General features: G+C 41.4%; 1 protein-coding gene across 1 annotated transcript; it reads right to left on the reverse strand.

Annotated features, from left to right (window-relative positions):
- Nucleotides 1-381: 381 nt before the first annotated feature.
- On the reverse strand, nt 382-10,387 carry LOC139753927 (uncharacterized). Its single transcript, XM_071670885.1, has 3 exons — nt 10,257-10,387; nt 9,894-10,080; nt 382-807 (listed from the first exon to the last, which is right to left on the reverse strand). Exons 1-3 carry the CDS (start codon nt 10,385-10,387, stop codon nt 535-537), a joined length of 591 nt encoding a protein of 196 aa, XP_071526986.1. The 3' UTR covers nt 382-534.
- Between the last annotated feature and the right edge of the window lie 15,198 nt (nt 10,388-25,585).

The raw sequence follows: 25,585 nt of genomic DNA on the forward strand, positions 1-25,585 counted from the left end.
AGTCACCAGAAGTGTCACTTGAGCTATAGGCTGAGAACAGTGTCACATCAATCTGTGGTTTACTTTTAGTTTGTAAAATTCACACACACCACCTAGCACATTTTCTCGATGAAAACTGTGAGATCCAGTGTTGCAGTGAGTCATACAGTCATACTGTGAAGCCAATCACATGGTCAAGCTGAAGCACAGCTGGTGCTCATAAAGCAGAAATTCTTTGAGTGAGTGCCATTTCTGAATCACTTACTAAAGATACTTTATGACTCGGAATGAATTACCCTGAAAGATAAGACGAAGAATGAAATGCATGTATAATTAACAGAACCTGGATACCTTACACTTGATACTATCAAAATGAAACATACTTATTGATTCAGTCGAACATATATTATCATCTTTGGTTATCAAACAGCGTCTGACTCACTCATTAAGGAATGACTTGAATGATTTGCTAATGTATTAGATGAGCTATAGAAACAGAGGTCAGTCTATTGATATGTTTACATGGACCGCGTGAACATTATCAGATCTCATTCTCTATTTCTTGTGTAAGTTGTGACGTCTCATTATGAGCATTTCTATGCTGAAGGTGATGCCGGCGGTGAGAAGGCCCAGTAAGAGGAGGATGAGCGGCCCCTGCATTTGTGTTAGTGTAAGGGCATGGATGCTGCTGCTGCTGCTGCTTGATGCTGTTCCCTCCTCCTGTTTGCCCTCTACATGCTGCTGCTCCAGCTGCTTCCTCTGCCTTGCACGACTGTCCTTCCTGGCCAGCTCCAACATGTCCTCTGTCCATTTTTCATACAGCCCAGCCTGTAGGAAGAAAATGTAACTGTTGCTCCACACTTCTTAGCTGCTTCAGTCATCAATTCGAACATGAATAACAAATACGATGAGTCAACTGAGCAGGTCGTATGATTTCATTTAATCAAATTTTGAAGGTTGGTGAGATGTTAGAAGAAATGTCGAGATAACGAGCAATGAACACGTACAGGCTCGAAGCCTGGTCGAGGCAGTTGGTCTGCAGTCAACACAGTTTTTCATCCTGAGCTTGATGTTGGTCGATAAAGCGTGCATCTGGCTTAAGCTAGGGTGTATGTATGTATATATAATGTTAATGAGATGGCCTTGATTACCCGTGCTGTCTCAGCTACAATAAAAAAGCTCCCTTCATACATGAAGCGATTGCTGTCATGCATTGTTGCCAACGTGTGTTCGCGTTTTCTAGTCACATATGATTTCTGAGGAAATCAGTCTTCTTCATTCTTTTACCCATTCCAAAAAACTCTATATATTGCCGTGACGGAACGTAAAAGCAGCCAACAGTATGTCATTTCTGATTTTGATGAGAAAGAAGACAGAACTGAAATCATGAACAAAAAACTGAATACTATTTCACTTAACGACAGAGAAGAAAATGGGTTATGAACAGATAAAGAGAAAAGAAAGTTAAACTCTTTAGAAAAAGAAAGCCTCTCTGAACACGGAGGCAGAGGTTTCATCTTGAAGAATATCAACATCTTACTGAAGTTGTGGAGAAGAGAGAAATATACTTTCAATATAGGAAGGTTGGAGAGCGGTTCTAGATGTACGACAAAATATCAAGTGTGTAAGCTCTGTAATTCTTCAATTTTTTTTCAAAATGACTCACACAAACACACACACACACACACACACACACACACACACACACACACACATACACACCAACCCACCCACACAAACACACACGCACACACACACACACACAGGTTCAAATCCTAAGCATAGCACTGTGAATACACCAGCCCCAGCTCCTCATCCTCTCCTCGAGGTAGTCGATAGTTGGGTATCTGGCTTAGGCTGGGGCGAGTGCGTATGTTAATACTTACATAGGAGTGTAAGAGGTGAAAAAGAGGGCAAATGAGAGTTGGGGTGAGAGAGTATCATTAAATTTTAGGGAGAATAAAAAGATGTTCTGGAAGGAGGTAAATAAAGTGCGTAAGACATGGGAGCAAATGGGAACTTCAGTGAAGGGCGCAAATGGGGAGGTGATAACAAGTAGTGGTGATGTGAGAAGGAGATGGAGTGAGTATTTTGAAGGTTTGTTGAATGTGTTTGATGATAGAGTGGCAGATATAGGGTGTTTTGGTCGAGGTGTTGCGCTAAGTGAGAGGGTTAGGGAAAATGATTTGGTAAACAGAGAAGAGGTAGTAAAAGCTTTGCGGAAGATGAAAGCCGGCAAGGCAGCAGGTTTGGATGGTATTGCAGCGGAATTTATTAAAAAAGGGGGTGATTGTATTATGACTGGTTGGTAAGGTTATTTATTATATGTATGACTCATGGTGAGGTGCCTGAGGATTGGCGGAATACGTGCATAGTGCCATTGTACAACGCCAAAGGGGATAAGAGTGAGTGCTCAAATTACAGAGGTATAAGTTTGTTGAGTATTCCTGGTAAATTATATGGGAGGGTATTGATTGAGAGGGTGAAGACATGTACAGGGCATCAGACTGGGGAAGAGCAGTGTAGTTTCAGAAGTGGCAGAGGATGTGTGGATCAGGTGTTTGCTTTGAAGAATGTATGTGAGAAATACTTAGAAAAGCAAATGGATTTGTATGTAGCATTTATGGATCTGGAGAAAATGTGTGAAAGAAGAAAGTTAAGAGTAAATGTGAATAAGAGCAAGGTTATTAGGTACAGTAGGGTTGAGGGTCAAGTCAACTGGGAGGTAAGTTTGAATGGAGAAAAACTGGAGGAAGTAAAGTGTTTTAGATATCTGGGAGTGGATCTGGCAGCGGATGGAACCATGGAAGCGGAAGTGAGTCATAGGGTGGGGAGGGTGCGAAAATCCTGGGAGCCTTGAAGAATGTGTGGAGGTCGAGAACATTATCTCGGAAAGCAAAAATGGGTATGTTTGAAGGAATAGTGGTTCCAACAATGTTGTATGGTTGCGAGGCGTGGGCTATGGATAGAGTTGTGCGCAGGAGGATGGATGTGCTGGAAATTAGATGTTTCAGGACAATATGTGGTGTGAGGTGGTTTGATCGAGTAGGTAATGTAAGGGTAAGAGAGATATGTGGTAATAGAAAGAGTGTGGTTGAGAGAGCATAAGAGGGTGTTTTGAAAGGGTTTGGTCATATGGAGAGAATGAGTGAGGAAAGATTGACCAAGAGGATATATGTGTCAGAGGTGGAGGGAACGAGGAGAAGTGGGAGACAAATTTGATGTGGAAAGATGGAGTGAAAAAGACTTTGAGTGATCGGGTCCTGAACATGCAGGAGGGTGAAAGGCGTGCAAGGAATAGAGTGAATTGGAACGATGTGTTATACCCGGGTCGAAGTGCTATCAATGGATTGAACCAGGGCATATGAAGCGTCTGGGGTAAACCATGGAAAGTTCTGTGGGGCCTGGATGTGGAAAAAGAGCTGTGGTTTCGGGCATTTTTACATGACAGCTAAAGAGTAAGCGTGAACGAATGGGGCCTTTGTTGTCTTTTCCATTCGGTACCTCGCACACATGTGGGGGGAGGGGGTTGTTATTCCATGTGTGGCGAGGTAGTGATAGGAATAAACAAAGGCAGACAGTATGAATTATGCACATGTATATATATGTATATGTCTGTATATATATATATATATATATATATATATATATATATATATATATATATATATATATATATATATATATATATATATATATATATATATATATATATATATATATATATATATATATATATATATATATATATATATATATATATATATCTTCTTCTAAACTATTCACCATTTCCCGCGTTAGCGAGGTAGCGTTAAGAACAGAGGACTGGGTCTTTTTTGGAATATCCTCACCTGGCCCCCTCTGTTCCTTCTTTTGGAAAATTAAAAAAAAAAAAAAGAGAGGGGAGGATTTCCAGCCCCCCGCTCCCTCCCCTTTTAGTCGCCTTCTACGACACGCAGGGAATACGTGGGAAGTATTCTTAATCCCCTATCCCCAGGGATAATATATATATATATATATATATATATATATATATATATATATATATATATATATATATATATATATATATATATATACATATATATATATATATATATATATATATATATATATATATATATGTATATATATATATATATATATATATATATATATATATATATATATATATATGGATAGAGTTTTGCGCAGGAGGATGGATGTGCTGGAAATGAGATGTTTGAGGACAATGTGTGGTGTGAGGTGGTTTGATCGAGTAAGTAACGTAAGGGTAAGAGAGATGTGTGGAAATAAAAAGAGCGTGGTTGAGAGAGCAGAAGAGGGTGTTTTGAAATGGTTTGGTCACATGGAGAGAATGAGTGAGGAAAGATTGACCAAGAGGATATATGTGTCGGAGGTGGAGGGAACGAGGAGAAGAGGGAGACCAAACTGGGGCTTCACATGCCCTGATTCAATCCACTGACAGCACGTCAACCCCGGTATACCACATCGCTCCAATTCACTCTATTCCTTGCCCTCCTTTCACCCTCCTGCATGTTCAGGCCCCGATCACTCAAAATCTTTTTCACTCCATCTTTCCACCACCAATTTGGTCTCCCACTTCTCTTCGTACCCTTAACCTCTGACACATATATCCTCTTTGTCAATCTTTTCTCACTCATTCTCTCCATGTGACGAAACCATTTCAAAACGCTCTTCTGCTCTCTCAACCACACTCCTTTTATTACCACACATCTCTCTTACCCTTTCATTACTTACTCGATCAAACCGCCTCACACCACATGTTGTCCTCAAACATCTCATTTCCAGCACATCCACCCTCCTCCGCACAACTCTATCTATAGCCAACGCCTCGCAACCATATAACATTGTTGAAATCACTCTTTCTTCAAATATATCCCTTTTTGTTTTCCAAGATAACGATCTCGACTTCCACACATTTTTCAACGCTACCAGAACTTTCGTCCCCTCCCCTAGCCTATGATTTACTTCCACTTCCATGGTTCCATCTGCTGCAAAATCCAGTCCTAGATGTCTAAAACACTTCACTTCCTCCAGTTTTTCTTCAATCAAACTTACCTCCAATTGACTTGTCCCTCAACCCTACTATACCTAATAACATTGCTCTTACTCACATTTACTCTCAGCTTTCTTCTTTCACACACTTTACCAACCTGAGTCACCAGCTTCTGCAGTTTCTCTGAATCAGCCTCCAGCGCTGTATTATCAGCGAAAAACCACTGACTCACTTCCTAAGCTCTCTTATCCACACCAGACTGCATATTTGCCCCTCTTTCCAAAACTCTTGCATTCCCTTCCCTAATAACCCCATCCATAAAGAAATTTAACGACCATGGAGACATCGCGCACCCGTGCCGCAAATAAACATTCAATGAGAACCAATCATTGCCTCTCTTGTTACATGTACGTCCTCGATAAAAATTTTTCATTGCTTCTAACAACTTACCTCCCACATGATATACTCTTAATACTTTCCACACAGCATTTCTATCAGCTCTATCATATGCCTTCTGCAGATCTATAAATGGTACATACAAATCCATTTGCTTTTCTAAGTATTTCTCACATACATTCTTCAAAGCAAACACATTATCCACACATCCTTTACCACTTCTGAAACCACACTGCTCTTCCCAAAGCTGATGCTCTGTACATCCATTCACCCTCTCAATCAATACCCTCCCATATGATTTACCAGGAATACTCAACAGACTTATACCTCTGTAATTTGAGCACTCACTCTTATCCCCTTTGCCTTTGTACAATGGCACTATGCACGCATTCCGCCAATCCTCAGGCACCTCACCATGAGTCATACATACATTAGATAGCCTTACCAACCAACCAACAAGAAAGTCACCCCCTTTTCTAATAAATTTCATTGCAATACCATCCAAACCCGCTGCTTTGCAGGCTTTTATCTTCCGCATAGCTTTTACTACCTCTTCTCTGTTTACCAAATCATTCTCCATAATCCACTGACTTTGCGCACGTGGTCGACCAAAACAGCCTATATCTGCCACTCTATCATCAAACACATTCAACAAACCTTCAAAATATTCACTCCATCTCCTTCTCACATCACCATTACTTGTCCTCACTTCCCCTTTATCCGCCTTCAATGATGTTCCCATTTGTTCCCTTGTCTTACGCACTTTATTTACCTCTTTCCAAAACATCTTTTTATTCTCCCTAAAATTTAATGATAATATCACCCTAATTCTCATTTGCCTTCTCTTTCGCCTCTTGCACCTTTCTCTTGACCTCCTGCCTCTTTCTTTTATACATCTCTCAGTCCTTTGCATTATTTCCCAGCAAAAATCGTCCTAATGCCTCTGTCTTTTCTTTCACTAATAATCTTGCTTTTTCATTCCACCACTCACTACCCTTTCTAATCTGCCCACCTCCCATGGTTCTCATGCCACAAGACTCTTTTGCACAAGCCATTACTACTTCCCTAAATACATCCCATTCATCCCCCACTCCCCTTACCTCCTTTGTTCTCACCTTTTTCCATTCTCTACTGTGTCTCCTGGTACTTCCTCAAACAGGTCTCCTTCCCAAGCTCATTTACTCTCACCACTCTCTTCACCCCAACATTTTCTCTTGTTTCCTGAAAACATCTACAAATCTTCACCTTCACCTCCACAGGATAATGAAGTTCCACCTCTCTGCACATTAACATCGATAAGTCTCTCTTATGTACATCTCTCTATTTAAACCAAGTATTCCCAATAACCAGTCCCTTTTCAGTATATAACTGTACAAGATCTTCACTATTTCCATTTACAACACTGAACACCCAATGTACTCCAATTATTCCCTCATATTCCACATTACTCACCTTTGCATTCAAATCACCCATCACTATAACCCGGTCTCGTGCATCAAAATTACTAACACACTCACTCAGCTGACCAGGTGCATATGCACCAATATTCACCCATCTCTCTCCATCCACTTCCAGTTTTACCCATATCAATCTAGAGTTTACTTTCTTACACTCTATCGCATATTCCCACCACTCCTGTTTCAGGAGTACTGCTATTCCTTTCCTTGCTCTTGTCCTCTCACTAACCCCTGACTTTATTCCCATGATATTTCCAAACCACTCTTCCCCTTTACCCTTGAGCTTCCTTTCACTCAGAGCCAAAACATCCAGGTTCCTTTCCTCAAACATACTACATATCTCTCTTTTTTTCTCGTCTAGGTTACATTCACACACATTTAGACACCCCAGTGTGAGACTTCGAGGAGGATTAGCACTCCCCACTTGACTCCTTCTTCTGTTTCCCCGTTTAGAAAGTTAAAATACAAGGAGGGGAGGTTTTCTAGCCCCCGCTCCCGTCCCCTTTAGTCGCCTCGTACGACACGTGAGGAATGCGTGGGAAGTATTCTTTCTCACCTATCTCCAGGGATGATATATATATATATATATATATATATATATATATATATATATATATATATATATATATACATGAGTAAATACACTCTCCATACATACATAGGAGTAAACATTTGTTACGTAGATACAGGATTAAGGGACGGGGCAACTCATGTATAGAATTCTCTCCCCAAAACACACAAATAGTAATGACAGATACACAAACACGAATCCCAGGTTTTGTTTTCTATGTCGATTTTCCAATCACTGATAAAATTCTACATCAAGGCCAGACCTTGATTGAAGTAAATAGAGAATTATATAACTGAAAAAGAAAAGACAAGGGAAAGTATTTACGAATTTTGGATAAAGTGAAAAAACTGTCTTTTGAAATGTGCCTGGTCATAGTTATTAGGGAAAACGTGAGAAGGTAGAGAGTTCCCAAGCTTCGACTCGTAGGGAAAGAAGCAGGTATCAAAACGGTCCACCCTTGACCTGCTCATGGCCATAGAATAATCATGTGACGCAGCAGCTTGTCGAGTATTACGTGCTGTAGCTAATGGTGGGGGCACATAAGCAGCCAGCTTTAGGGAGCAAAAGCCAAAGTGATACCTATAGAAGAAGGAAAGTGATCCACCATTACGGCGCAGGGAAAGGGGGTCAAATTTGAAAGTTATCATGGGACATTTTATAAGTCGGACCACTTTCAACTCAACACTGTCAAGTATGGATGCAGAGCTAAAACCACCCCAAATGTTAGAGCAGTGCCCCATGTAAGGAAGAACCAATCCCTTGTATAAATGGAGCAACAATTCAGAGGAAAAGAAGTTTTGATGTATAAACAGGACACCCAGTTTCTCAGAGGCAGACTTAGTTATTCCAGTAATGTAGAGTTTCTAAGTAAGAGTGGATGTTACATTAATATGAAGTATGTTCATTACGTCAAGAGGTGGAATTACGGATCGTTTAATGGAGAGACGAGGGTTATGAAGAATTTCGATAGAGATGTCGGTAGAAACTGGTTCTTGGAGGTATTAAACTTATGAAGATTTTGTGTGTCCCACTGAGATATCCTGTCCAAGTCTGAGTTTATTGGGGAATCTGTGTTAAGACGAGATGCAGATCAAGTGAGACAAGAGGGAGCAGAACTGAAGGATATGGATGAATGCAATGTTGAGTTATCAGCGTATGAGTGCATTAGATTATTTGTGGACGAGAGGAAGTGTACGGGGTAGGGAACTGCAGTTGATGGAGAAACTGGTGGTGGCTGATTCATCAACAACCGTAGAAATAGATCGGCCGGAGAGGAAGCTAGATGTGAAGAAGTAAAATGAGGGAGGGAACCCAAAATTGTGGAGCATAAACTTGAGACCTCGATGCTACACCCTGTCAAAAGCATTAGATATGTCAATGACAACTACATATGATTCCTCAAGATGTTTCAAGGATGATAAACAGACATAAGTAAGATAATAAAGAATATCACCAGTGGACCTCGCCTTACGGTAGCCATTACTGGTACCAGAAAGACGACTGTCTTTCACGAGGCGTTTAAGGATATGGGATTTGAGGAGGGATTCAAAGATTTTGGAAATAGTGCGTGGATGTCAAAGCAATAGAACGATAACTATAGTTAGAGAGGTCAGAAAGGGGTGTTTAGATGTATGCTTCCAAGGAGAAGGACAAGTTTTGTTTTTCACACAGAACGGAATAGACGAGCAAGTCCAGGTGCAAATTCAGAGGCACACTCTTTCAGTACACAGGGATGAATGCCGTCAGGACCGTAAGCTATGCTTGTTTCCAGAGAAAGAAGCGCTTTCCAGACAGTCCGAAAAGAGGTCACGAGAAGAGGCATAGGATTATTAAGGGGAACATCAGGGGTGAAGGAATGTTAGTCGTCCAAGGTGGAGTTAGAGGAGAAACGGGAACCAAAGCAAGTTTCATTGTCAACGGGAGAGGCAGCTATTGTACCGTCAGAACGGAAAAGTGAAATAAAGGTAGAGCGAAAGAAGTTGTAGAAGATGCCCTTAGCTAAAAACCAGAAAGATCTATGAGTGTATGACGAAGAGAGGTTGTCGCACTTCATTTAGATAAAGGAACGCTTTGCCTCACCGATAACGTGCTTGCAGTAATAGAAAAATTAATGGAAGGCAAACGAAGGAGAGCTTTTTCTGATATGCCTTATCCGTTTTCTGAATGACTTCAGAACAGGAACGGTTGATCGATGGATTGGACGAAGAGGTCGTCTTGGAGGAAGAGGGGATATATGGGTACTCTCTGAAGCTAGGGTGTATGTATGTATACACAGAGGAGAGAAAATATTTTACATGGACAAAATTAAGTGACCGCATCAAGATTTTAAAACTTCCTCCCTGTAAAACACAAACAGGGTTTTGTGGTATACGAAAGGTAAGTGTTCTTTCACGTGTGAAATTAAGCATACTTAGTATATTTATATAGTCGATTAATTTCCCATAAGAGTCAATCCTTACTACCAGCCTACCTCAACGACGGCACTGATGCAGCGGTCCAGCTGAGTCTTATATGGAGCGTCGTGTGGGATGGGCCAGGCTGAGAGCCCCGGCATGATACTCTCGCGACCGATGTACAGAGGTGATGTGCCGTCTATCCTGGTGAAATGGTCAGCGATGTCCTGCTGCATCTTGTGGATGGTTTCCATGTGAGCCTGACTGTTTCAGAGAAAACATTATCACGTATGTGAGTGTATAGGTGGGAGATCAAGCGCCATTTGTTAGATTACAGAGCATCATTAATGTCACTAAATGATCTGCACAGTTTTATTATTTCAAGAAAAATACCGTACTCTCTTTCACGACAAGCAATAACAGTCACTGTTGACACTCACTTTTCAACAAGAGCCATATTCAATCCGTCGATGGTGTCATATCCTATATCCAGAAGATCTGCCATTCTTGCGAAGAGTGGGGAACCAGATATCCTGAAGTAGGTTATGAAGTCCTTACCCCAAGGCATCATCGTTACCCTTTGCATGAAAGTAAATATTGGGAAAAAGTATATTTTTGGAGTTCGTTATGAATGATTATATTTTAGCTCAAAGAACAAAAGCCCTTCATTTATGTTCGACTGCAATTGCTTGATATATTCTAACGTGGTAATATTCCAAATTCACTTTTCAAGACGATTTCTCTGTACGTTTTAATAGGTTAGCTTGGATATTTTTCGGAGTGTTAATGAAACATTCAGGTTTACCAACAAAGGAGGCGTCAAGCTATGAAATTATACACAAACACACGCATATACATATTTATTACTTTGTCGCTGTCTCCCGCGTTAGCGATGTAGCGCAAGGAAACAGACGAAAGAATGGTCCAACCCACCCACATACACATGTATATACATACACGTCCAAACAGGCACATATACATATCTATACATCTCAACGTATACATATGTATACACACAGAGACATATACATATATACACATGTACATAATTCATACTGTCTGCCCTAATTCATTCCCGTCGCTACCGCGTCACACATGAAATAAAAACCCACTCCCCCCGCATGTGCGCGAAGTAGCGCTAGGAAAAAACAACAAAGGCCATATTCGTTGAAAATCAGCCTCTAAGTGAAATGAATAATGGAAGGAAACCACAGCTACCTTTCCACATCCAAGCCCCACAAAACTTTCCATGGCTTACCCCGGTATACCGCATCGCTCCAATTCACTCTATTCCTTGCACACCTTTCACACTCCAGCATGGTCAGGCCCCGTTCGCTCAAAATCTTTTTCACTCCATCTTTCCACCTCCAATTAGGTCTCCCACTCCTCGTTCCCTCAACCTCTAACACATATATCCTCTTTGTCAATCTTTCCTCACTCATGCTCTTCGTGTGACTAAACCGTTTCAAAACACCCTCTTCTGCTCTCTCACCACACTCTTTCTATTACCACACATCTCTCTTACCCTATTATTACTTACTCGATCAAACCACCTCACACCACATATTGTCCTCAAACATCTCATTTCCAGCACAAACATCCTCTTCCGCACAACTCTATCCATAGCCCACGACTCGCAACCATATAACATTGTTGGAACCACTATTCCTTCAAACATACCCATTTTTTCTTTCCGAGATAATGTTCTCGACTTCCACACATTCTTCAAGGCTCCCAGAACTTTCGCCCCATCCCCCACGCTATTATTCACTTCCGCTTCCATGGTTCCATCCGCTGCCAGATCCACTCCCAGATATCTAAAACACTTCACTTCTTCTAGTTTTTCTCCATTCAAACTTACCTCCCAATTGACTTGTCCCGCAACCCTACTGTACATAATAACATTGCTCTTATTCACATTTACTCTCAGCTTTCTTCCTTCACACACCTTACCAAGCTCATTCATTACCTTATGCAGTTTCTCACCCGAATCAGCCACAAGCGCTGTATCATCAGCGAACAACAACTGAATCACTTCCACTGCTCTCTCATCCACGACAAACTGCATACTTGCCCCACTTTCCAAAACTCTTGCATTCGCCTCCCTAACAACGTCATCTATAAGCAAATTAAACAACCATGGAGACATCAAGCACCCCTCCCGCAAACCAACATTCACTGAGAACCAATCACTTTCCTCTCTTCCTACACGTACACATGACTTACGTCCTCGATAAAAGCTTTTCACTGCTTCTAACAACTTGCCTCCAACACCATATATTATATCTTCTACAGATCATATCCATAAACTGTATCATATGCCTTCTCCAAAGCGATAAAAGTGCCATAAAAATTTATTTGCTTTTCTAAGTATCTTTCACATACATTCTTCAAAGCAAACACCTGATCCACACATCCTCTACCACTTCTGAAACCACACTGCTCTTCCCCAATCTGATGCTCTGTACATGCCTTCACCCTCTCAATCAATACCCTCCCATATGATTTCCCAGGAATACTCAACAAATTTATGCATCTGTAATTTGAGCACTCACTCTTATCCCCTTTGCCTTTGCACAATGGAACTATGCAAGCATTCCGCCAGTCATCAGGCACCTCAGGATGAGTCATTCATACATCAAAAAACCTAACCGACCAGTAAACAATACATTCACCCCCTCTTTTTAATATATTCCACTGCAATACCATCCAAACCCGCTGCCTTGCCGAATTTCATTTTCCGCAAAGCTTTTCCTACCATCTCTCTGTTTCCCAAATCATTCTCCCTAACCCTCTCACTTTGCACACCACCTCGACAAAAACACCCTATATCTGCCACTCTATCATCAAACACATTCAACAAACTTTCAAAATACTCACTCCATCTCCTCACGTCATCATTACTTGTTATCACCTACCAGTTGCCCACTTAACTGATGTTCCCGTTTGTTCCCTTGCTTTACGCACTTTATTTACCTCCTTCCAGAACATCTTTTTATTCTCCCTAAAATTTAATGATACTGTCTCACCCCAACTCTCATTTGCCCTCTTTTTCACCTCTTGCACCTTTCTGTTGACCTCCTGCCTGTTTCTTTTATACATCTCCCAGTCATTTGCATTATTTCCCTGTAAAAATCGTCCAAATGACTATCTCTTCTCTTCCATAAATATTCTTACTTATTCATCCTTCCACTCACTACCCTTTCTAATCAACCCATCTTCCCAGCTTCTCATGCCAAAAACATCTTTTGGGCAAGCCATCACAACTTCCTTAAATACGTCCGATTCCTCGCCGACTCCCCTTCCGTTCTTTGTTAACACCTTTTTCCATTCTGTACTTAGTCTCTCCCTGTACTTCCTTACACAAGTATCCTTCAAAAGCTCACTTACTCTCACCACTCTCTTCACCCTAACATTCTCTCTTCTTTTCTGAAAACATCTACACCTATATATATATATATATATATATATATATATATATATATATATATATATATATATATATATATATATATATATATATATATATATATATATATATATATATATATATATGTATATATATATATATATATTTATATATATATATATATATATATATATATATATATATATATATATATATATAAATATATATATATATATATATATATATATATATATATATATATATATATATATATATATATATATATATATATATATATATATATATATATATATATATATATATATATATATATATATATATATATATATATATATATATATATATATATATATATATATATATATATATATATATATATATATATATATATATATATATATATATATATATATATATATATATATATATATATATATATATATATATATATATATATATATATATATATATTTTTTTTTTTTTTTTTATACTTTGTCGCTGTCTCCCGCGTTTGCGAGGTAGCGCAAGGAAACAGACGAAAGAAATGGCCCAACCCCCTCCCCCATACACATGTATATACACACGTCCACACACGCAAATATACACACCCACACAGCCCTCCATGGCTCACCCCAGACGCCCCACATGCCTTGATTCAATCCACCGACAGCACGTCAGCCCCGGTATACCACATCGCTCCAATTCACTCTATTCCTTGCCCTCCTTTCACCCTCCTGCATGTTCAGGCCCCGATCACACAAAATCTCCTTCACTCCACCTTTCCACCTCCAATTTGGTCTCCCTCCTCTCCTCGCTCCCTCCACCCCCGACACACATATCCTCCTGGTCAATCCCTCCTCACTCATCCTCTCCATGTGCCCAAACCACTTCAAAACACCCTCCTCCGCTCTCTCAACCACGCTCCCCTTTTCTCCACACGTCTCTCTTACCCCCACGTTACTCACTCGATCAAACCACCCCACACCACACACTGTCCTCAAACATCTCACCTCCAGCACATCCACCCTCCCGAGCACAACTCCATCCACAGCCCACGCCTCGCAACCACACAACATTGCTGGAACCACCATTCCCCCAAACACACCCATTTCTGCTTTCCGAGATAATGCTCTCGACCTCCACACACTCTTCAAGGCCCCCAGAATTCTCGCCCCCTCCCCCACCCCACGATCCACTTCCGCTTCCATGGTTCCATCCGCTGCCAGATCCACTCCCAGATATCTAAAACACTTCACCTCCTCCAGCTTTTCTCCATTCAAACTCACCTCCCAATTGATATATATATATATATATATATATATATATATATATATATATATATATATATATATATATATATATATTTTTTTTTTTTTTTTTTATACTTTGTCGCTGTCTCCCGCGTTTGCGAGGTAGCGCAAGGAAACAGACGAAAAAAATGGCCCAACCCCCCCCATACACATGTACATACACACGTCCACACACGCAAATATACATACCTACACAGCTTTCCATGGTTTACCCCAGACGCTTCACATGCCTTGATTCAATCCACTGACAGCACGTCAACCCCTGTATACCACATCGCTCCAATTCACTCTATTCCTTGCCCTCCTTTCACCCTCCTGCATGTTCAGGCCCCGATCACACAAAATCCTTTTCACTCCATCTTTCCACCTCCAATTTGGTCTCCCTCTTCTCCTCGTTCCCTCCACCTCCGACACATATATCCTCTTGGTCAATCTTTCCTCACTCATTCTCTCCATGTGCCCAAACCACTTCAAAACACCCTCTTCTGCTCTCTCAACCACGCTCTTTTTATTTCCACACATCTCTCTTACCCTTACGTTACTTACTCGATCAAACCACCTCACACCACACATTGTCCTCAAACATCTCATTTCCAGCACATCCATCCTCCTACGCACAACTCTATCCATAGCCCACGCCTCGCAACCATACAACATTGTTGGAACTACTATTCCTTCAAACATACCCATTTTTGCTTTCCGGGATAATGTTCTCGACTTCCACACATTTTTCAAGGCTCCCAAAATTTTCGCCCCCTCCCCCACCCTATGATCCACTTCCGCTTCCATGGTTCCATCCGCTGACAGATCCACTCCCAGATATCTAAAACACTTCACTTCCTCCAGCCTCTCACCATTCAAACTCACCTCCCAATTGACTTGACCCTCAACCCTACTGTACCTAATAACCTTGCTCTTATTGACATTTACTCTTAACTTTCTTCTTCCACACACTTTACCAAACTCCGTCACCAGCTTCTGCAGTTTCTCACATGAATCCGCCACCAGCGCTGTATCATCAGCGAACAACAACTGACTCACTTCCCAAGCTCTCTCATCCCCAACAGACTTCATACTTGCCCCTCTTTCCAAAACTCTTGCATTTACCTCCCTAACAACCCCATCCATAAACAAATTAAACAACCATGGAGACATCACACACCCCTGCCGCAAACCTACATTCACTGAGAACCAATCACTTTCCTCTCTTCCTACACGTACACATGCCTTATATATATATATATATATATATATATATATATATATATATATAAAATGTATATATATATATATATATATATATATATATATATATATATATATATATATATATATATATATATATATATATATCTATATATATATATATATATATATATATACTCAACAAAGTTATACCTCTGTAATTTGAGCACTCACTCTTATCCCCTTTGCCTTTGTACAATGGCACTATGCACGCATTCCGCCAATCCTCAGGCACCTCACCATGAGTCATACATACATTAAATAACCTTACCAACCAGTCAACTATACAGTCATTCCCTTTTTTAATAAATTCCACTGCAATACCATCCAAACCTGCTGCCTTGCCGGCTTTCATCTTCCGCAAAGCTTTTACTACCTCTTCTCTGTTTACCAAATCATTTTCCCTAACCCTCTCACTTTGCACACCACCTCGACCAAAACACCCTATATCTGCCACTCTATCACCAAACACATTCAACAAACCTTCAAAATACTCACTCCATCTCCTTCTCACATCACCACTACTTGTTATCACCTCCCCATTTGCGCCCTTCACTGAAGTTCCCATTTGCTTACTTGTCTTACGCACTTTATTTACCTCCTTCCAGAACATCTTTTTATTCTCCCTAAAATTTAATGATACTATCTCACCCCAACTCTCATTTGCCCTTTTTTTCAGCTCTTGCACCTTTCTCTTGACCTCCAGTCTCTTTCTTTTATACATCTCCCACTCAATTGCATTTTTTCCCTGCAAAAATCGTCCAAATGCCTCCCTCTTCTCTTTCACTAATACACTTAATTCTTCATCCCACCACTCACTACCCTTTCTATTCAACCCATCTCCCACTCTTCTCATGCCACAAGCATCTTTTGCGCAATCCATCACTGATTCCCTAAATACATCCCATTCCTCGCCCACTCCACTTACTTCCATTGTTCTCACCTTTTCCCATTCTGTACTCATTCTCTCCTGGTACTTCCTCACACAAGTCTCCTTCCCAAGCTCACTTACTCTCACCACCGTCTTCACCCCAGCATTCACTCATTATATGGGAGGGTATTGATTGAGAGTGTGAAGGCATGTACAGAGCATCAGATTGGGGAAGAGCAGTGTGGTTTCAGAAGTGGTAGAGGATGTGTGGATCAGGTGTTTGCTTTCAAGAATGTATGTGAGAAATACTTAGAAAAGCAAATGGATTTGTATGTAGCATTTATGGATCTGGAGAAGGCATATGATAGAGTTGATAGAGATGCTCTGTGGAAGGTATTAAGAATATATGGTGTGGGAGGCAAGTTTTTAGAAGCAGTGAAAAGTTTTAATCGAGGATGTAAGGCATGTGTACGTGTAGGAAGAGAGGAAAGTGATTAGTTCTCAGAGAATGTAGGTTTGCGGCAGGGGTTTGTGATGTCTCCATGGTTGTTTAATTTGTTTATGGATGGGGTTGTTAGGGAGGTAAATGCAAGAGTTTTGGAAAGAGGGGCAAGTATGAAGTCTGTTGGGGATGAGAGAGCTTGGGAAGTGAGTTAGTTGTTGTTCGCTGATGATACAGCGCTGGTGGCTGATTCATGTGAGAAACTGCAGAAGCTGGTGACTGAGTTTGGTAAAGTGTGTGGAAGAAGAAAGTTAAGAGTAAATGTGAATAAGAGCAAGGTTATTAGGTACAGTAGGGTTGAGGGTCAAGTCAATTGGGAGGTGAGTTTGAATGGAGAAAAACTGGAGGAAGTGAAGTGTTTTAGATATCTGGGAGTGGATCTGGCAGCGGATGGAACCATGGAAGCGGAAGTGGATCATAGGGTGGGGGAGGGGGCGAAAATTCTGGGGGCCTTGAAGAATGTGTGGAAGTCGAGAACATTATCTCGGAAAGCAAAAATGGGTATGTTTGAAGGAATAGTGGTTCCAACAATGTTGTATGGTTGCGAGGCGTGGGCTATGGATAGAGTTGTGCGCAGGAGGATGGATGTGCTGGAAATGAGATGTTTGAGGACAATGTGTGGTGTGAGGTGGTTTGATCGAGTGAGTAACGTAAGGGTAAGAGAGATGTGTGGAAATAAAAAGAGCGTGGTTGAGAGAGCAGAAGAGGGTGTTTTGAAGTGGTTTGGGCACATGGAGAGGATGAGTGAGGAAAGATTGACCAAGAGGATATATGTGTCGGAGGTGGAGGGAGCAAGGAGAAGAGGGAGACCAAATTGGAGGTGGAAAGATGGAGTGAAAAAGATTTTGTGTGATCGGGGCCTGAACATGCAGGAGGGTGAAAGGAGGGCAAGGAATAGAGTGAATTGGAGCGATGTGGTATACCGGGGTTGACGTGCTGTCAGTGGATTGAATCAAGGCATGTGAAGCGTCTGGGGTAAACCATGGAAAGCTGTGTAGGTATGTATATTTGCGTGTGTGGAGGTATGTATATACATGTGTATGGGGGGGGTTGGGCCATTTCTTTCGTCTGTTTCCTTGCGCTACCTCGCAAACGCGGGAGACAGCGACAAAGTATAAGAAAAAAAAAAAAAAATATATATATATATATATATATATATATATTTGCGAGGTAGAGCAAGGAAACAGACGAAAGAAATGGCCCAACCCGCCCCCATACACATGTATATACATACACGTTCACACACGCAAATATATATACCTACACAGCTTTCCATGGTTTACCCCAGACGCTTCACATGCCTTGATTCAATCCACTAACAGCACGTCAACCCCGGTATACCACATCGCTCCAATTCACTCTATTCCTTGCCCTCCTTTCACCCTCCTGCATGTTCAGGCCCCGATGACACAAAATCTTTTTCACTGCATCTTTCCACCTCCAATTTGGTCTCCCTCTTCTCCTCGTTCCCTACACCTCCGACACATATATCCTCTTGGTCAATCTTTCCTCACTCATTCTCTCCATGTGCCCAAACCATTTCAAAACACCCTCTTCTGCTCTCTCAACCACGCTCTTTTTATTTCCACACATCTCTCTTACCCTTACGTTATTTACTCCATCAAACCACCTCACACCATACATTGTCCTCAAACATCTCATTTCCAGCATATCCATCCTACTGCGCACAACTCTATCCATAGCCCACGCCTCGCAACTATACAACATTGTTGGAACCACTATTCCTTCAAACATACCCATATATATATATATATATATATATATATATATATATATATATATATATATATATATATATATATATATATATATATATATATATATTATCCCTGGGGATAGGGGTGAAAGAATACCTCCCACGCATTCCTCACGTGTCGTAGAAGGCGACTAGAGGGGACGGGAGCGGGGGGCCAGAAATCCTCCCCTCCTTGTATTTTAACTTTCTAAAAATGGGAAACAGAAGGAGTCACGCGGGGAGTGCTCATCCTCCTCGTAGACTCAGATTGGGGTGTCTAAATGTGTGTGGATGTAACCAAGATGTGAAAAAAGGAGAGATAGGTAGTATGTTTGAGGAAAGGAACCTGGATGTTTTGGCTCTGAGTGAAACGAAGCTCAAGGGTAAAGGGGAAGAATGGTTTGGGAATGTCTTGGGAGTAAAGTCATGGGTTAATGAGAGGACAAGAGCAAGGGAATGAGTAGCAGTACTCCTGAAACAGGAGTTGTGGGAGTATGTGATAGAATGTAAGAAAGTAAATTCTCGATAAGTATGGGTAAAACTGAAAGTTGATGGAGAGAGATGGGTGATTATTGGTGCATATGCACCTGGGAATGAGAAGAAAGATCATGAGAGGCAAGTGTTTTGGGAGCAGCTGAATGAGTGTGTTAGTGGTTTTGATGCACAAGACCGGGTTATAGTGATGGGTGATTTGAATGCAAAGGTGAGTAATGTGGCAGTTGAGGGAATAATTGGTATACATGGGGTGTTCAGTGTTGTAAATGGAAATGGTGAAGAGCTTGTAGATTTGTGCTGAAAAAGGACTGGTGATTGGGAATACATGGTTTAAAAAGCGAGATATACATAAGTATACGTATGTAATGTAAGTAGGAGAGATGGCCAGAGAGCGTTATTGGATTACGTGTTAATTGACAGGCGCGCGAAAGAGAGACTTTTGGATGTTAATGTGCTGAGAGGTGCAACTGGAGGGATGTCTGATCATTATCTTGTGGAGGCGAAGGTGAAGATTTGTATGGGTTTTCAGAAAAGAAGAGTGAATGTTGGGGTGAGGAGGGTGGTGAGAGTAAGTGAGCTTGGGAAGGAGACTTGTGTGAGGAAGTACCAGGAGAGACTGAGTACAGAATGGAAAAAGGTGAGAACAATGGAAGTAAGGGGGGTGGGGGAGGAATGGGATGTATTTAGGGAATCAGTGATGGAGTGCGCAAAAGATGCTTGTGGCATGAGAAGCGTGGGAGGTGGGTTGATTAGAAAGGGTACTGAGAGGTGGAATGAAGAGGTAAGATTATTAGTGAAAGAGAAGACAGAGGCATTTGGACTATTTTTGCAGAGAAAAAATGTAAATGAGTGGGAGATGTATAAAAGAAAGAGACAAGAGGTCAAGAGAAAGGGGCAAGAGGTGAAAAAGAGGGCAAATGAGAGTTGGGTTGAGAGAGTATCGTTAAATTTTAGGGAGAATAAAAAGATATTCTGGAAGGAGATAAATATAGTGCGTAAGACAAGGGAGCAAATGGGAACTTCAGTGAAGGGGGCTAATGGAGAGGTGATAATATGTAGTGGTGATGTGAGAAGATGGTTTGAGTATTTTGAAGGTTTGTTGAATGTGTTTGATGATAGAGTGGCAGATATAGGGTGTTTTGGTCGAGGTGGTGTACAAAGTGAGAGGGTCAGGGAAAATGATTTGGTAAACAGAGAAGAGGTAGTAAAAGCTTTGCGGAGGATGAAAGCCGGCAAGGCAGCAGGTATGGATGGTATTGCAGTGCAATTTATTAAAAACGGTGTGATTGTATTGTTGACTGGTTGGTAAGGTTATTTAATGTATGTATCATTCATGGTGAGGTGCCTGAGGATTGGCGGAATGCTTGCATAGTGCCATTATATAAAGGCAAAGGGGATAAGGGTGAGTGCTCAAATTACAGAGGTATAAGTATGTTGAGTATTACTTGTAAATTATATGGGAGGGTATTGATTGAGAGGGTGAAGGCATGTACAGAGCATCAGATTGGGGAAGAGCAGTGTGGTTTCAGAAGTGGTAGAGGATGTGTGGATCAGGTGTTTGCTTTGAAGAATGTGTGTGAGACATACTTAGAAAAGCAAATGGATTTGTATGTAGCATTTATGGATCTGGAGAAGGCATATGATAGAGTTGATAGTGATGCTCTATGGAAGGTACTAAGAATATATGGTGTGGCAGGCAAGTTGTTAGAAGCAGTGAAAAGTTTTTATCGAGGATGTAAGGCATGTGTACGTGTAGGAAGAGGGGCAAGTGATTGGTTCTCAGTGAATGTAGGTTTGCGGCAGGGGTGTGGGATGTCTCAATGGTTGTTTAATTTGTTTATGGATGGGGTTGTTAGGGAGGTGAATCCAAGAGTTTAGGACAGAGTGGCAAGTATACAGTCTGTTGTGGATGAGAGAGCTTGGGAAGTGAGTCTGTTGTTGTTCGCTGATGATACAGCGCTGGTGGCTGATTCATGTGAGAAACTGCAGAAGCTGGTGACTGAGTTTGGTAAAGTGTGTGAAAGAAGAAAGTTAAGAGTAAATGTGAATAAGAGCAAGGGTATTAGGTACAGTAGGGTTGAGGGTCAAGTCAATTGGGAGGTAAGTTTGAATGGAGAAAAACTGGAGGAAGTAAAGTGTTTTAGATATCTGGGAGTGGATCTGTCAGCGGATGGAACCATGGAAGCGGAAGTGGATCATAGGGTGGGGAAGGAGGCGAAAATCCTGGGCGCCTTGAAGAATGTGTGGAAGTCGAGAACATTATCTCCGAAAGCAAAAATGGGTATGTTTGAAGGAATAGTGGTTCCAACAATGTTGTATGGTTGCGAGGCGTGGGCTATGGATAGAGTTGTGCGCAGGAGGGTGGATGTGCTGGAAATGAGATGTTTGAGGACAATGTGTGGTGTGAGGTGGTTTGATCGAGTAAGTAACGTAAGGGTAAGAGAGATGTGTGGAAATAAAAAGAGCGTGGTTGAGAGAGCAGAAGAGGGTGCTTTGAAATGGTTTGGGCACATGGAGAGAATGAGTGAGGAAACATTGACCTAGAGGATATATATGTCGGATGTGGAGGGAACGAGGAGAAGTGGGAGACCAAATTGGAGGTGGAAAGATGGAGTGAAAAAGATTTTGTGTGATCGGGGCCTGAACATGCAGGAGGGTAAAAGGAGGGCAAGGAATAGAGTGAATTGGATCGATGTGGTATACCGGGGTTGACGTGCTGTCAGTGGATTGAATCAGGGCATGTGAAGCGTCTGGGGTAAACCTTGGAAAGCTGTGTATGTATGTATATTTGCGTATGTAGACGTGTATGTATATACATGTGTATGGGGGTGGGTTGAGCCATTTCTTTCGTCTGTTTCCTTCCGCTACCTCGCAAACGCGGGAGACAGCGACAAAGCCAAAAAAAAGATATATATATATATATATATATATATATATATATATATATATATATATATATATATATATATATATATATATATATTTTATTTTGCTTTTTCGCTGTCTCCCGCGTTTGCGAGGTAGCGCAAGGAAACAGTCGAAATAAATGGCCCAACCCACCCCCATACACATGTATATACATACACGTCCACACACGCAAATATACATACCTATACATCTCAATGTACACATATATATAGACACACAGACAGATACATATATACCCATGCACACAATTCACACGGTCTGCCTTTATTCATTCCCATCGCCAACTCGCCACACATAGAATACCATCCCCCTCCCCCCTCATGTGCGCGAGGTAGCGCTAGGAAAAGACAAGAAAGGATCCATTCGCTCACACTCAGTCTCCAGCTGTCATGCAATAATGCCCGAAACCACAGCTCCCTTTCCACATCCAGGCCCAACACATCTTTCCATGGTTTACCCCAGAAGCTTCACATGCCGTGATGCAATCCACTGATAGCATGTCAACCCTGGCATACCACATCGATCCAATTCACTCTATTCCTTGCCCGCCTTTCACCCTCCTCCATGTTCAGGACCCGATCACTCAAAATCTTTTTCATTCCATCTTTCTACCTCCAATTTTGTCTCCCACTTCTCCTCGTTCCCTCCTCCTCCGACACATATATCCTCTTGGTCAATCTTTCCTCACTCATTCTCTCCATGTGACCAAACCATTTCAAAACACACTCTTCTTCTCTCTCAACCACGATCATTTTATTTCCACATATCTCTCTTACCCTTTCATTACTTACTCGATCAAATCACCTCACACCACGTATTGTCCTCAACCATCTCATTTCCTGCACATCCACCCTCCTGCGCACAACTCTATCCATAGCCCACGCCTCGCAGCCATACAACATTGTTGGAACCACTATTCCTTCAAACGTACCCATTTTTGCTTTCCGAGATAATGTTCTCGACTTCCACACATTCTTCATGGCTCCCAGGATTTTCGCCCCCTTCCCCACCCTATGATTCACATCCGCTTCCATGGCTTCATCCGCTGCCGGATCCACTCACAGATATCTAAAACACTCTACTTCCTCCAGTTTTTCTCCGTTCAAACTTACCTCCCAATTGACTTGACCCTCAACACTAATGTACCTGATAACCTTGCTCTTATTCACATTTACTCTTAACTTCCTTTTTTCACACACTTTACCAAACTCAGTCACCAGCTTCTTCAGTTTCTCACATGAATCAGCCACCAGCGCTGCATCATCATCGAACAACAACTGACTCACTTCCCAAGCTCTCTCATCCACAACAGACTTCATACTTGCCCCTCTTTCCAAAACTCTTGCATTCACCTCCCTTACAACCCCATCCATAAACAAATTAAACATCCATTAAGACATCACACACCCCTGCCACAAACCTACATACACTGAGAACCAATCACTCTCCTCTCTTCCTACACGTACACTTGCCTTATATCCTCGATAAAAACTTTTCATTGCTTCTAACAACTTGCCTCCCACACCATATATTCTTAGTACCTTCCACAGAGCATCTCTATCAACTCTATTATATGCCTTCTCCAGATCCATAAATGCTACATACAAATCCTTTTGCTTTTCTAAGTATTTCTCACATACATTCTTCAAAGGAAACACCTGATCCACACATCCTAAATCACTTCTGAAACCACACTGCTCTTCCCCAATCTGATGCTCTGCACATGGCTTCACCCTCTCAATCAGTACCCTCCCATATAATTTTCAAGGAATACGCAACAAACTTATACCTCTGTAATCTGAGCACTCACTCCTATCCCCTTTGCTTTTTTACAATGGCACTATGCACATTCCGCCAATCCTCAGGCACCTCACCATGAGTCATACATACATTAAATAACCTTACCAGCCAGTATACAATACAGTCACACCCTTTTTTAATAAATTCCACTGCAATACCATCCAAACCTGCTGCCTTGCCGGCTTTCATCTTCCGCAAGGCTTTTACTACCTCTTCTCTGTTTACCAAATCATTTTCCCTAACCCTCTCACTTTGCACACCACCTCAACCAAAACACCTTGTATCTGTCACTCTATCATCAAACACATTCAACAAAACTTCAAAATACTCACCCCATATCCTTTTCACATCACCACTACTTGTTATCACCTCCCCATTAGCCCCCTTCACTCAAGTTCCCATTTGCTCCCTTGTCTTACGCACTTTATTTACCTCCTTCCAGAACATCTTTTTATTCTCCCTAAAATTTCATGATACTCTCTCACCCCAACTCTCATTTGCCCTCTTTTTCACCTCTTGCACCTTTCTCTTGACCTCCTGTCTCTTTCTTTTATACATCTCCCACTCATTTGCATTTTTCCCAGCAAAAATCGTCCAAATGCCTCTCTCTTGTCTTTCACTAATAATCTTACCTCTTCATCCCACCACTCACTACCCTTTCTAATTAATACACATCCCACGCTTCTAATGCCACAAGCATCTTTTGCGCAAGCCATCACTGCTTCCCTAAATACATCCCATTCCTCCTCCACTCCTCTTACTTCCTTTGGTCTCACCTTTTTCCATTCTGAACTCAGTCTCTCCTGGTACTTCCTCACACAAATCTTCTTCCCAAGCTCACTTACTCTCACACTACCCTCTTCACCCAAACATTCTTTCTTCTTTTCTGAAAACCCATACAAATCTTCACCTTCGCCTCCACAACATAATGATCAGAAATCCCTCCAGTTGCACCTCTCAGCACATTAACATGCAAAAGTCTCTCTTTCGCGCGCCTGTCAATTAACACGTAATCCAATAGCGCTCTCTGGCCATCTCTCCTACTTACATACGTATATTTACGTATATCTCGCTTTTTAAACCAGCTATTCTCAATCACCAGTCTTTTTTCAGCACATAAATCTACAAGCTCTTCACCATTTCCATTTACAACACTGAACACCCCATGCATACCAATTACTCCGTCAACTGCCATATTACGCATCTTTGCATTCAAATCACCCATCACTGTAACCCGGTCTTGTGCATCAAAACCACTAACACACTCATTCAGCTGCTCCCAAAACACTTGCCTCTCATGATCTTTCTTCTCATGCCCAGGTGCATATGCACCAATAATCACCCATCTCTCTCCATCAACTTTCAGTTTTACCCATATTAATCTAGAATTTACTTTCTTACATTCTATCACATACTTCCACAACTCCTGTTT

The sequence above is a fragment of the Panulirus ornatus genome, chromosome 16, assembly GCF_036320965.1.
Source record: "Panulirus ornatus isolate Po-2019 chromosome 16, ASM3632096v1, whole genome shotgun sequence".
NCBI classification, from domain to species: Eukaryota; Metazoa; Arthropoda; class Malacostraca; order Decapoda; family Palinuridae; genus Panulirus; species Panulirus ornatus.